Here is a 13,200-nt window from a genome sequence, read left to right as displayed (position 1 = left end):
GGGGCGACGGGGGAGGGGCGGGGGGGCGACGGGCGACGGGGGAGGGGCGACAGGGGCGCAATGGGCGGCGGGGGGAGGGGTGATGGGCGGCGGGGGGGGGCGGGGCGCCATGGGCGGCCGGGGGAGGGGGCGACGGGCGACGGGGGAGGGGCGGGGGGCGATGGGCAGCGGGGGGAGGGGCGGGGGGGCAGCGCCCGGCTCGGGGAGCGCCGGCGGGGCGGAGCGCGGAGCGACGCGGCGCGAGGGCAGCTGTGGGGCGGCCCGCGGCTCCCTGCCCCCGCGGCTCGGTCGTGCTCCCCTGGGGGAGCCGTGGAACCGAGACGGCAGAGGCCACGCGTGGGGCGACTCGTTTCGCAGCGAGTTGAGAGCGGAGGGCGCTCTCCTGGATTGAAAGAGTCGGGTTGGAGGAGTCGAGGGGCCGAGTCTGGGGGCCGCTTCCGCCGGCCCCGGAGGAGGGGAGAGGAGGGGAGAGGAGGGGCGGGCGGGTCACGAGAGGCTGGGGCGGGCCGCTGGCGCCCGACGGCCGCGGCGGGAAGGAGGGAGGGAGGGAGGGAGCCGGGGGCCCGCGCTCGGGAGCAGCATGGAGCCCTTCGCCGACTGGCTGGCCTCGGCGGCAGCCCGGGGCCGCGCGGACGAGGTGCGGGCGCTGCTCGCGGCGGGGGCGCCTCCCGACGCGCCGAACCGCCTGGGTCGGAGCCCGATTCAGGTGGGTGAGCGCGCGGGCGGCGGGAGGAGGCGGTGGCGGACGACTGTGCGGCACAGGGTTTGCAAGGGAGTCCTCCAGGTCTGCCGGTCGCTGGTCGGGGACGGGGAGACTCCCTGGTGAGGTCCCAGGTGGTGTCTGGAGCCCGGAGCTTCCAGTGTCCGCGTCCTGGGGGCAGAGGAAGCCGCGGGGGGGGGGGGGGGGGACGGGAGATGGGGAGGCACGTGCAGGGCAGATGTCTGGTCTGAGATCGGGAAGGGGGAGCCTGTTCGTGTTAATATAGTCCGAGGTGTGCTCTCCATCTGATACACAGTTACGAACGTAAAGCAAGATTTTAAAGAAATGGAAGATTTGTTGGGCCCACTAGGCCGGAACTCATAGACCCCTGAAGGGAGCGGATCATCTTCTGTGCTAGCGGCGATTGTACTGGAAACCTTCTGCTGTGTAAATTGAATAAATATTCATTGAAATTGTTCAGAAGCAACTGCATGTTGTGTTTATTTTTACTTTAACCGTGTATGGCACATCTGTGCTTGTGAGAATTTAGGGAATACAGACAGACATAGATGAAGAAAAACAGTGTGATCTTGCCTGAGATAATGCCGTCGATTTAGCTACCATTTTGAGGGTACCTCCTATTATTTTTGTTATTTTTGACTTGCTATAGATTAACGCAGTTGAGAGAGTTTTCGATTCCTCACGGTTCAGAAATGTGGTTTCTTCCCTCCTGACTCCGGTTGTGGGTGGGGGTGGGGGTGCTGGGTATTTGCTGTTGTTGTTTGCCTTCACTAAATTCCTAAATCCAGGCTAAAAAAAAAAAAAAACCCAAAACCAAAAAACCCTATTTCTCCCTGTTCGTCACCACCCTAGTTTTATTCCCAGTGTTGACAATGATTTTGGATTCTGAAAAATGAAATGTATGTGAAACAAAGGCTCACTGCACAAATTCAAGCATAACAAGACAAAGGAAAGTAACTGTACCTGCAATTGCACAGATTTCACAAGTCATCTTCCTTTCCTGAAACAATGCTACATAGGATAAATTTTATATACCTTAACATACATATATAAAAATAAAAACAAAATGCCTTAAAACTTGAGATTATTTGGGATTTTAAGTGTGAAGGGATTTTGAGAGTAGAGAGGTTGTGTGATGGTAGAAGAAAACCATGAGTCCTTTAAAAAGAATGCATATATGATTTCTCATTTCTCTAAGATTTTGCTCAGAGACTGAGTGTGGCCTTGAAGTTTGGAATATGTTTGAAGAGACTTTGTTTAAATACAAAAAGAAAAAAGTTGGATAATTAGTTTTAACAATTTTTTTAATAGGGAAAATAAGAACATAGAGAAAAGAGTGCATGGTTTTGGTTTAGAACCCTAACCAACCTTGTGTTTAATACAAAACTAATTAGTTTATAGAAAATTATAATTACTTTAAATATCTTATCAAATGGATTTAAGCACTCTACAAATATTCATTTAATCGATTCTTTTTCTTTCAGCTTTGGATTGCTATTTAGATTTAAGTATTTAAGTGTTAGGTTTCTTTCATACTTTAATACTGTAAAATATAATGAAAACCTTTAAAATCAGTTAAGTGTATGTTACCTTACATGGGAAAAGAGGCTTCGCAGATGTTCCTTGGCTTAGAGAAATAATTATTTACGTTTAATGCAGAATGTAATTAAAAATAATTCCTTTTTATACAGTCACTATAAGTCTAGCTAATATAATCAAATAGTGGTTAGCCTAAAAGAAAATTATCTACCACTGCCATCTGCCATGTAACACTCAAATTGTAAGGTTGCTGTGATTGTAGATACTATTTAAAAAATCCTCTTTGGTAATGACTTTGTTTCAAAGACGATTTATCAAACAAATGAAGGGAGCACCTCCTGTTTAATGAACTCTCAGAGTATATAAACTTGGGAAGTTTCTTAGTTTCCTATTTCTGCTGTAACAAATTACCACAACTTTTGTGTCTCAAACCAACATAAATTTATTATCTTATAGTTCTGGAGGTTGAAGTCTAAAATGGATCCACAATGCTGCATTTCTTTTGGAAGTTCTAGGGGAGAATCTGTTTCCAACTTCTAATGGCCATCAACATTCCTGTGCTCATGGTCCCTGCATCTTCTTCTCTCTGACCTCCATTCTTAGATCTTTCTTCTGTAACCTCATAAGGGAATTTGTGATTACATTGGGCCCATCCTGATAATCCATGTTAATCTCTCTCAAAATCCTTAATTTAATCACATCTGGGAAGCCTCTCTTCCCATGTAAGGTATTATATTCACAGCTTTCAAGTGTTAGGTAGTACACATCTTTGGGGACATTCTTCAGCTCATTATGGGAAGGAATTTGGGGGCTGGTTAGAGAACCCTCATTTTATACTTAGAGTGAATTTTAACATTCTGGTAGGCTAAGTGTATATTAAAAGTTTTTTAGGAATTAAAGATTTGTTGTTGTTTTCACTTTCACTTTTTAACAATTATTATGTCCTGGGCTTGGATATACAACAGAAAACCATACAAAATCTCTGGGCCTTATATAATTTTGTATCAAAATGGGTGGGGGGGCTATAGGAGGTTAGGCTATAGTTCAAGCCAGTTCGTCTCTCACTCTTTTGCTATTGTCATACCTCTGACAGACAATAGGGTGTGGCTGGAATTCCGCAAAAGTTTGGAGAATATAATGGAATTCAATGTGGACAGAAAAATGGAATAAGCAGAACTGTCTAAGGGAGGTGGTAACTGAAAGCAAATAGAATAAATAGACGCCCGTGGCTTGTAGCGGCATCTGCATGGGGTAGGGGCTTCACAAATAGGTTCTTTAAACTTGCCCCTGCCCCCTGTCCCTGTCCTGACCACTCTGCTCTCCCGGCAGGTCATGATGATGGGCAGCACCCGCGTGGCCCAGCTGCTGCTGCTCCACGGCGCCGACCCCAACTGTGCCGACCCCGTCACCCTCACCCGCCCTGTGCACGACGCGGCCCGGGAGGGCTTCCTGGACACGCTGGTGGTGCTGCACCGAGCCGGGGCGCGGCTGGACGTGCGCGATGCCTGGGGCCGCCTGCCCGTGGACCTGGCTGAGGAGCGGGGCCACGGCGCTGTCGCTGCGTACCTGCGCGCAGCCGCGGGGGGCACCGAAAGTGGTAGCCACGCCCGTACGGAAGGTGCGGAAGGTCACGCAGGTGAGGTGCCACATCTGAGTTGGAACTCGGAGAGCTTCCGCAGCCCAGAGCACTCCTTTTTCAGAAGAGAAAGCTGATTCTAGGAGAGCAAGGTCTTGTGTCTCGCTGCAGCTCTCACACTGCCAACCTGTAGGACAACCCTATTGTCCCAATCGCGCTGCCTTGCTTGCGCTGCGGATAGGAAATAGCTTAGAGGGATTTCCACACGTTAAAGCCCATCTCATAAATCGTGCCCTTATTTCTCCCAAACACTCACCCTTCCCACAGCTCAGGGCCTAGACTGTGGAATATTGACGACTCAAGAGGCTAGAGGTCTAGTGACCCCCCTCTTCCTCCAGACTAGCTGGCAGCAGCATCCATTCAGCTCTCCTCAGTTTCCGTATTAGCGTATCTAAGTAGCAGGACCATCCCCATAAAAAGCCTTTGCGCGAGGCGTCATCTGGCAGAAATCTGTCCTCCCCCCACCACTGCAAAATTTTACTAAACTCCACCTTCTGCTCTATCCCGAGTTGTTTTCCAGAGCTGCCCAAGGGGGAGAGACCCCTCCAACCCTGGCAGTCTGCACACGGGGATTTGCTACACTCTCTGAGAAGCAGAGACCCTCTCTTAAGCTTTTTCTTCTCTGCGAGAGAGATCGCTGAGACGGGGGAGATGGCCGTGTGATTCTCCTCTCCTTCTCCTTCCACAACCACAAGGCCTTCTTCTCTGGGGACCCCATTCTCCACCTCCACTCCTGCCTTCCTGAAGTATACCCACCTCACTGATCTTTTTCTGAAGGGAGAACCATTAGCTATATAAGAAATTAACACAAATATTTAAGGTAAACCATGGCTGAGAAGATACTGAGATCTAGCCCATGTTGGCTCAGAATCGGGGCATTAGACCCTCTGCACCTTAGTTGGGCGTGAGCGAACAGAGCAAAGAGGCTCGCTCTGGGCCCTAGACCATTGAGGTAGCGAGTTTTGTGCCTTGGACGTGAGAAGCTCGCCAAGATCTCCTTTAGCCTACCCAGCGAGCGCGCGCTCCCTCGCCCCCAACTGAAGTTCGCCTCCAGACACAGCGCGGGGCGAGGGACCAATGGTAGGGCGGGTTGCGCCGAGCAAGAACTGGGAGGAGCTGAAGAGGTGGAAGGGTTAGAGGACAGAACTGGGCCACCCGCAAATAGAGAGGGTAACCCTTTATGAGCAAAACTAAGATTTGACCCAAGCACACAAGTCTACCCACGCCTTTCTTCCTACCTTCCCTTCCTCCTCTTCATTCTACTACGCCATTCAGCTCCATTTAAATGGGACTTAAAGTGAATGAGACAAAACAGGAGTCCTGCCCTCATCGAGCTTACATTCTGGGAAACACACTTTAAGCAATACACAATGTATTTTCACAGAGTTAGTCTGTAAAAACCAATGTGATGGCTAAGAGTCAAGTCTGAATGGGAAGAGAGGCTCAGAGGGGTCGGAGAGCCCGACTGATGAAATTAACCACGGGGGGGCGGAGACACTCTCGAGCGCAGAGACCCTAGCGGCTTAGGAGGACCAAAGGCAGGCAGGAGCGCGCACACAGCCAGATCAGAGAGGAAGGCACAGAGGCCAGTTAAAGTTCCAGCCAGTAGTCAAAGGGTGTTAGGTCGAAACGTGGATTTGGTTTGAGAAACTTTAGGAAGACATTAGTGGGTTGGGGAGAGGGAACCTGGAGAGAAAGACAACAGGACTGGAGCCGAAGGTTCCTACCCTGCCCAGGCGCTCGTGAGCCTCAGGGGCCCCCTGCTTACGGTGTCGCGGAGTCGCTCCGCGCATCAGGTGCAAGAGATGCCTGCGGATACGCGAAGAGCCAGACGGTATTTTCGTGGCCGGCGCCCGGCGGCGCCGCGTGGGTCAAACCCTCAGCACGCGTTATATACTGGGGTTTTCCTGCCGCAAGCCCGTGGGCGGCGTGGCGCGCCCTCCATGCCCCAGCCTGGCGGGCCCGAGCTCGGCGAGCCCGAGCAGCCCGCCGCGCGGTGGACGCGGTGCGCTGTTCGCGACGCTGGGGAGTAGGGCCGCGGGCAGGGTCCAGCCTTGAGGGACAGACCCTGTGCTGATGGGTGGTGGATATTGAGAGGCCAGCGAAGCCTCACGCATATGTGTTTGAATACCAGGTGGGAGACTAACGAGAGGAAGGCGGGATGGATCACGCAGCCTTGACTTCGAGGTTCTAATGTGTTTTTCTTTGTGCAGACAGCCCGGACTTCAAGAATTGAGCTCTAAAGACAGATCAAGTGGTTTTGATCTTCAATCAACAAAAATGAATTACCCCACCCAACCCAACTCTTCCCTGCATGCTTGCCTTTATCAAATACCACTTTTTAACACTGTAGACAGTGTTTAAAAAAATCAGCCTTCCCTTTCCCTTAAATTTCCATTTGTATTTCCATTTATATATTGGTATATAAAAGGTTAAAAAAAAAAAAACAGTTTCTGCCTTTTTATTGTTGGGTTAGAATTCTCTGAAGCAAGTCCGTAGGCCCTGAAAACACATCTATGTGGGCACTTCCCCCTTCCTCTTTCCAGCCTCAACACCCGGCAAGGCGCTGTTGTTATTATAGACATTTAGTGAACTAAGGATACGGAACTTAAATGGGTTACATAGCCTTTCCTGTGTCCAACTGCCATCAAGTGGTAGTGCCAAGGTTCACCTTAAAAAAAAAAAAAGTGTGGTTACTCATTTGTTCAGACAATATTTATTGAGCACCTATTAGGGCACCTTGTCATGAGAAAGGAGGGGAAAGGCATCAACTAATGAACATACAAACACATGACTAAAAATTTAAACATCAATTTCATTGACTGGAAGATAGTATTTTTTTCTAAAAGATAAATGGATGCTGCAGTAAGAGTACATAGCATGGATATTAATACATCTGGATTTCAGATGATAAACTGTCAAGAGCTGGATCTTCTAAGATGGATGAAATGGGGAAGAGAAACTCCAGGGAGACTTCAAATTACCAGACTCACACTTGGCCTTCCATTACTTGTCTGGCTATAGGAGATGAGCCTCTCAAGATTTGGGGTATTTTGCCCTAAGCTCCACAGAAATATATGACAGAGTGGTCCACAACCACAAAGCCAGCCTCTGCAGCCTGCTAGGGGTGGGGGTGGGGGTGGGGGTGTCTGACCGGAGCTGCCCCCACCATGCCCCACCCAGCTCTCTAGAACTCCCCCACAGTGGCTACAGAGGGCTGTGAAGTAGCTACTCACCACCACTCAAATCAAAAGCAACTCCAGCTTCTCTGCCACAGCAGGAGGAGGAACATGCATGGCTCTAACTTCCGTGGAGGCCCAGAGGCCATGCTGCCTCCTCTGCAGCAGGGAACCATACCTTCATGACTTGTTTTTTGAGGTGCAATTCACAGAAAATTAACAATTTTAAATTGTACAGTTCAGTGGCATTTAGTAAACTTACAATGTTGTGCATCACCATTTATCTAGTTCCAAAACATTTTGATCACCTCCAAATGAGACCCTATACCTACTAACCATACTCATTAAATCCTCCCTGTCCCCATGCCCTGGCCACCACTAATCTTTTGTCTCTATGGATTTACCTAGTCTGTACATTTCATATAATTGGAAGCATACAATATGTCGCCTTTTGCGTCTGGCTTCTTTCATTTGGCATATTTGCAGTTCATCTATGTTGTAGCATATACCACTACTTAATTCCTTTTAATGGCTGAATAGTATTCCATTATTTACTCTATATCATAATGAATATTTGGGTTGTTCCTGCATTTTAGCTATTGTGATGAGTGCTATATTCCGTTATGAGTATTTGTTTGATGGCTTGTTTTCAATTCTTTGGGGTATATACCTAGGAGTGAAATTGCTGGATCATATAATAGTTCTATGTTTAACTTTTTCAAGAACTGTCAAACTGTTTTGCACAGTAGCTGCACCATCAAATATTCTCACAACAATATACGAGGGTTCCAATATCTCCTTATCCTTGATAACACTTGTTATTTTCTGGGTGCTTTTTTTTTTTTTCAGAAGCCATCCCAGTGGGGTTTGATTTGCATTTCCTTAATGACTACAGATGTTGAATATCTTTTCATGTGTTTATTGGTTATTTGCATATTTTCTTAGGAGAAATGTCTATTCAAGTCCTTTGCCCATTTTTAAATTGAGTAGTTCTTGTCTATGGCCACACCACCCTGAACACGCCCGATCTCATCTGAGTTGTTTTCCTTTTTGTTGTTAAGTTGTAAGACTTCTTTGTATATTATGGATACTAGACCTTTATCAAATAAATGGTTTATAAACATTTTCTCTCATTCTGTATGTTATCATTTCACTTTCTTGATAGTGTCCTTTCATGCACAAAAAACTAATTTTTATGGAGTTTATTTTTCCCTATAGTAGAAGGTAGAGCTCTAACTTCATTCTTTTTCATGTGGATATCCAATTGTCCTAGCACCATTTGTTAAAGAGGCTATTCATTGCCAGTTGAATGATCTAGGAATCTTGTCAAAAACCAATTGACTATAGAGGTATTGGTTTGTTTCTAAACTCTCAATTCTCTTCCATGGAGATATGTTTATCTTTGTGCCAGTTCTATACTATTTTGATTACTGTAACTTTGTAGTATGTTTTCAAAATGGGAACTGTGAGTACCCTTTGTTCTTCTTTTTCAAAATTATTTTAATCTGTTTTAAGCTTCTATCTGGGGTTCCTTGCAATTGCATACACACTTATGGATCAGTTTTTACATTTCTACCAAAAACAAAACAAAACAAAAGGCCCTGGGACTTTCATGGGAACTGCATTGCATATGTAGATCATTTTGGGTCCTACTGCCTGCCACCATTTAATATTAAGCTTTCCAATTCATGAACACAGGATGTCTTTCCATTCATTTAGCCTTTAATTCCAGCAAAGTTTTGTGATTTTTAGTGTACAAATATTGCACATACGTATTCCTATTTTATTCTTTTTTGATGCTACTAAAAATCCAGCTGTTTTCTTTTTTTCTTTTATTTGGACTTTTTCTTGCTAGTGTATAGAAACACAACTGATTCTGGTCTGTTGGTCTTTTATCTTGCAGCTTCACTAAAATTGCTTATTTTATTTTTAGTGGATTCTTCAGGATTTTCTATAAATATGATCATGTGATTATCTGCAAAGAAGGTTAGTTTTACTTATTCCTTTCCAATTTGGATGCCTCATCTATTTTTTTCTTGCCTAATTTTTTAGGTTACGATTCAGGACAATGTAATCTGTACACTTTTGAACAGAAGAAACAAAAACAGGCATTCTTTTCTTGTGCCTGATATTAGTAAGAAACTTCCTAGTCTTTCACCACTGATGATCATATTCACTATGAAAAAAAAAAAAAAAACCTTAACCAGATTGAAGAAGTTCTGTTCATTCCTACTTTGTTGATTTTTTTTTTCTTATCATGAAAGAGTGTTGGATTTTCTCAAATTCTTTTTCCGCATCAACATGATGGTATGTTTTTTTCTTCATTCTATTAATATGATATATTACATTGATTGACTTTTATATGTCAAACCCTTTGCATTCCTGGGATAAATGTCACTTGATCATGGTGTAATTATTTTAACATTCTGCTAGGTTTGGTTTGCAAAGATTTTGTTGAGGATATATATTTTTTTCATCTATATTCAAAAGGGGTATTGGTCTGTAATTTTCTTTTCTTGTAATGTCTTTGCCTGATATTGGTATCAGGGTAATGTTGGCCCAATTGAATGAGTCAGGAAGTGTTCAATATTCTATTTCTTAGGAGAATTAGAGAAGGACTGGTGTTAATTGTTCTTTAAACATTTGATACAATTCACTATTGAAGCCATCTGCTCCTGGACTTTTGTCAGGAGGTTTTTGGGCAAGTTTTGGTAGTCAGTGTATTTCTATGGGATTTGTCTATTTTATTTAGGTTTGCTAGCATACATTGTTCATAGTTTTCTCTTATAATCCCTTGTATCCCTTTAAGGTTGCTAGTGCTGTGTTTAAGTCATCTTTTTCTTGATCAGGAAGTTCACTTGGTTGCTGTAAATCAGTGACTACTTACTTTCTAGAGTTCCCACAAGGTGAATTCTGACGCTCATCTTTTTGGTGTGTCTGTTTAGGGATGGGCTCTTGGAGCTTCCAACCCTGTTATTTGCACTGATGTCACTTCTATTTTTTGTTTTCTATTCAGAGTAGAAAGGCCAGTTGTCTGATGCTCCAAGTTCCTTCCCCCCTACATCCCGCCTGACTGGGATCCAGTGCCCCACTCCTGGCCCTCCTGCCATCTGGGTATCTGTCCCCCACTATTTCTCTGAATATCTCTAGCTCTGACACTGCGCTACGTTCCTTCAAATGTTTTCCACCTTCTCCCCTCCTCCCCAGGCTCCTCTGGACTGCAGGAGCCCACTCCTTTTTACTCCAGTCTCTTGCGCACACGCGCGCGTACACACACATACACACACACACTTTTTTTGCTCGTCTCTTGCGCACACGCGCGCGTACACACACACACTCTTTTTTGCTCCACTCTTGCGCACACGCGCGCGTACACTCTTTTGCTCCAGTAGCTTGCGCACACGCGCGCGTGTACACGCACACACGCACAGTCACTCACCTACCGTCGGCCAGCAGGCTCCGCTGTGGCTTGGGCGCCTCCGGAACCGCGAGGGCGCCGGCTCCCAGGCCCCGGGGCCTCCACGGGGCCCTGCGCCACCGGGAACCCGCGGCGGCTCCACGTGCGCGTCTCCCGCCGGCCGAGCGCGCGCACGCCCGTCCGCCCGCGCGTCCGTCCGCCCGTCCGCCCGCGCGTCCGCCCGCGCGTCCGCCCGCCGTTAGCCCGCCCGCTCGCCCGTCAGCCCGCCCGCCCGCACGACCGCGCCTCCGCGGAGGGGCCCGGGAGCCCGCGCCGGGCCGGGCCTGGGCCGCGCAGGTGCGCGCCGGGGGGAACGCGAGCTCGGCTTCTTCTGGTTAGAAAAGGAAGAGCGGGCGAGAGAGAGAGAGAGGAGGGTGCGAGAAAGGGAGAGGAAGAAGAAAGCGCGAGGCGAGGCGAGGCCGCCGGACCGCAACCCGGCGCCGCGCCGAGGCCGGGGCTTTCCCGTGGTAACCGACCGAACGTCCGAGCCAGCACCGGGCCCGGGGGAGTGGGTGCGGGGCGCGGGCGGTAGGGAATGAAGGTAACTGGGAAAGGCTGTGCTGGATGCGGCCTTTGGAAGCCGGCAGCCTGGGCGGGGACTGGGCGCCGGGAAGCCGGCTTGGACGCGCCCGCGCCCCCGTGGGCCCCGCGCACCCCAGGCGGCCCGGCCCGGCCCCGCCCCGCGCGAAGGGCCCGCGCCCCGCCGCTCGGGTCCCACGTTCGCGGGTTAAGCAGCAACACTCAGATAAGCCCAGAAACATAGTTTTTGAATGAACACATTATTATGGGCCACCACCACCACGCCACCCCCGCTTGAGCTTTTCTTGGAGTGAATGGTCTTCCGACGATTTAGTTTCCTGAATTCTCAGTCGTCCATCAAACAGCGGACAGGATCCTCTGGTGTTGCCACAGCCCTTTCTGTACCTGATTTGGTCTTAGAGAACTATGTCTCTGGAGAGATTGCAGCCAAGGAACTGAGAAAACCGCTCTTAAGCGTTTTCTGCCTATGGACTACTCTCTGAGATGAAGTTGACCTTTAAAGTCGTTCTGAACATACTGAGAATAATCATTGCCTAACTTCTGTCTCCATTTAGGTGCGTGATAGAGCTGCCTCGGGTCCTACTTGCGCTCTTGTTTACTAGCAAAATGTGAGATCTGAAGGAGAGGAGGAGAGAGAGAGGTTCTAACGGGGAAAAATTATTGACAGACTAAAATCGTACCTGTTCCCCAACCAAGCCAGCCTTCTTGATGGGGTAAAGATTGCCAACATTAATTTTTGATGAATAAGAGAACAAATCAGCATGTTCTACCTAGAAGAAGCTATTGATAGTATTTTTTCTTTATTGGAGGTGAAGAGAAGACAGAAATTGTGTTCCTCTCATTATAAATCACTCAATGGACTGATTTTTGTTGCTCTCATTAACTTTTGGTGTGAAAACTGTTACAGATGAAATATGAAGTTAAAAAAAAAAAAGAAATATGAAGTTAGCCACAACCCAGGAAGTAAATCAAGTAGGAAGATTTAGGACTTACTTCCTACGATTTACTTCCTACCCGCCAACTTCTAAGTGACCAAGTCTGATAAATTGCTATATGATTTTAAAGCTATTTTAACATGTAAAAAGTTGTTTTTAAGATTTTATTTATTTATTCATTAGAGACAGACAGAGAGAGAGAGAGAGGCAGAAACATAGGCAGAGGGAGAAGCAGGCTTCCCTGTGGGTGAGCCTGATGTGGGACTCGATCCCAGGACCCCAGGATCAGGCCCTGAGCCAAAGGCAGATGATCAACCACTAAGTCACCCAGGCGTCCCAACATGTAAAAAGTTTTTATTAGTTGCCATACTCTCATGTTTAGGTAGGAACAGCAAGGCAAAATAAAATTTGGCCTTACACATCAAGGAAGCTATATAGATGGGAAACTGAGAAAACTACCTTGCATAAAACTAGACAATAATCAAATAACATATTTTCTTAAGGATCCTTGAGATGAGATTGACGAAAGGGAAAAGAGAAATGGGGAGAGTGTGTATTTCTTTTTTGCTAGGGGAAGTACCTCCAGTAATTAGTTCTCAGAAAGGGGCAGGGGCAGTTGTCTACTGGGTTCACCATAGAACCAAAGGTAGGTACTTCTGGAAAGTGCAATCAGAAAGTGACCCAGGGTGGTGAGGGGCCAGTCTGCCTCAAAGCAGGGTTGTCTGCTATATGGAAGAGCAGAATTAATCATTTCCATGCCCATCCTATGTGAAATAGATCAATCATGTATAAAGTCTTCAGAAGAGAAGGGAATAGATTTTACAGTTTCAGTTAGAAGATAGTACTTAGTGTTTCAGGAAATGTGGGTGGTTGATGCAACTGCATTACCAACCCCTGGGTAAAGCTAAAAAAAAAAAACCTGTTTCATGCCTATATGCAAATAAGATAAAATTTTCCCCCTTTTCTTTCTTTTCCTCTTGTACAAAGTATTTTCATAGTGTCAGGATGTGGATATATTGCTGGGGGGGGGGTGGTAAATTTATATAACATCCACAGAGAAAAATTAGTATTGAAAAATTTAAAGGAACATCTCTTTAAGTAATTCCACCTCTAGAATTTATCCACCAGACACATTTACACATTTGCAAAATGGCCCGTGTGTAAGAATAGTAACTGTAGCTTTGTAATAACAA

The 13,200-nt window shown here is 46.9% G+C and overlaps 1 protein-coding gene and 1 long non-coding RNA gene across 10 annotated transcripts in view; both read left to right on the top strand.

Moving 5' to 3' along the window:
- LOC144322286 (cyclin-dependent kinase inhibitor 2A-like) overlaps window positions 1-8,198 on the top strand; it is a 31,221-nt gene extending 23,023 nt beyond the window's left edge. For 6 of the 9 annotated variants that reach the window (XM_077912142.1, XM_077912147.1, XM_077912138.1 and 3 more), the window contains 2 exons: window positions 3,590-3,896; window positions 6,114-8,198. In XM_077912142.1, the coding sequence (XP_077768268.1) occupies window positions 3,590-3,896; window positions 6,114-6,139 (333 nt within the window). In that variant the 3' untranslated portion in view covers window positions 6,140-8,198. Of the gene's footprint in view, window positions 1-553; window positions 707-3,589; window positions 3,897-6,109 lie in introns of those variants that run through there. The other 3 variants (XM_077912140.1, XM_077912141.1, XM_077912139.1) reach the window with 3 other exon arrangements.
- A 2,597-nt stretch (window positions 8,199-10,795) lies between these two features.
- LOC144322283 (uncharacterized) lies at window positions 10,796-12,993 on the top strand. Its single transcript, XR_013387878.1, has 2 exons — window positions 10,796-10,999; window positions 11,627-12,993. It is a non-coding gene; the product is annotated as an uncharacterized LOC144322283 (long non-coding RNA).
- The last annotated feature ends 207 nt before the right edge of the window (window positions 12,994-13,200 follow it).

Source organism: Canis aureus, chromosome 10 (genome assembly GCF_053574225.1).
Source record: "Canis aureus isolate CA01 chromosome 10, VMU_Caureus_v.1.0, whole genome shotgun sequence".
Lineage (NCBI taxonomy): Eukaryota > Metazoa > Chordata > Mammalia > Carnivora > Canidae > Canis > Canis aureus.
This window is presented reverse-complemented; position numbering and strand designations above follow the sequence as displayed.